We start from the raw sequence: 462 nt of genomic DNA on the forward strand, positions 1-462 counted from the left end.
ACAGGTACAAGGCAACGAAATGCAGTTTGGGTTTAACCAGAAGTGCAATAGCAGTTACATGTTATGTAGTGTTGTGGTATGAGCCGACATGCGGTGAGGACAACAAGGCGGCGTGTACCTCGTCTCCCATCTGGGGTATGTAGGGACATCTCCGGGGGACCGTGTCCGTGATCCAGGCAGAAGGAAGCCACTCCTCCAGAGTTAGCCCTTGCTCCTGAAACTCGGCCCTCTGCGTGACACGCAACCAAACAAATATTCAGTATGGAACTTTTGCATTGTGTTACATTTCTTTTTTACTTTACACAAAATCTATATGAAAAACAATGTACGTGTGTTCTTCTTTAGCCCTCCTGTTGTCCTCGGGTCAAATTTGACCCCTTTAAAAAATGTCTATATCTTAGGTTTCTTTACCACAAAAAAAAAATGGATTGGATTCCATTCAGATCTGAGGCTCCCTGCTCT

General features: G+C 44.8%; 1 protein-coding gene across 1 annotated transcript in view; it reads right to left on the minus strand.

Moving 5' to 3' along the window:
• The window catches only part of LOC116706657 (PH-interacting protein), a gene marked incomplete in the record, with an annotated part of 21,925 nt that overhangs the window by 17,619 nt on the left and 3,844 nt on the right, over positions 1 to 462 (minus strand). Inside the window, 1 exon segment of the mRNA XM_032543598.1 lies at positions 119 to 229. Within this exon segment, the coding sequence (XP_032399489.1) occupies positions 119 to 229 (111 nt within the window).

This window comes from Etheostoma spectabile, chromosome 18 (genome assembly GCF_008692095.1).
Source record: "Etheostoma spectabile isolate EspeVRDwgs_2016 chromosome 18, UIUC_Espe_1.0, whole genome shotgun sequence".
NCBI lineage: Eukaryota > Metazoa > Chordata > Actinopteri > Perciformes > Percidae > Etheostoma > Etheostoma spectabile.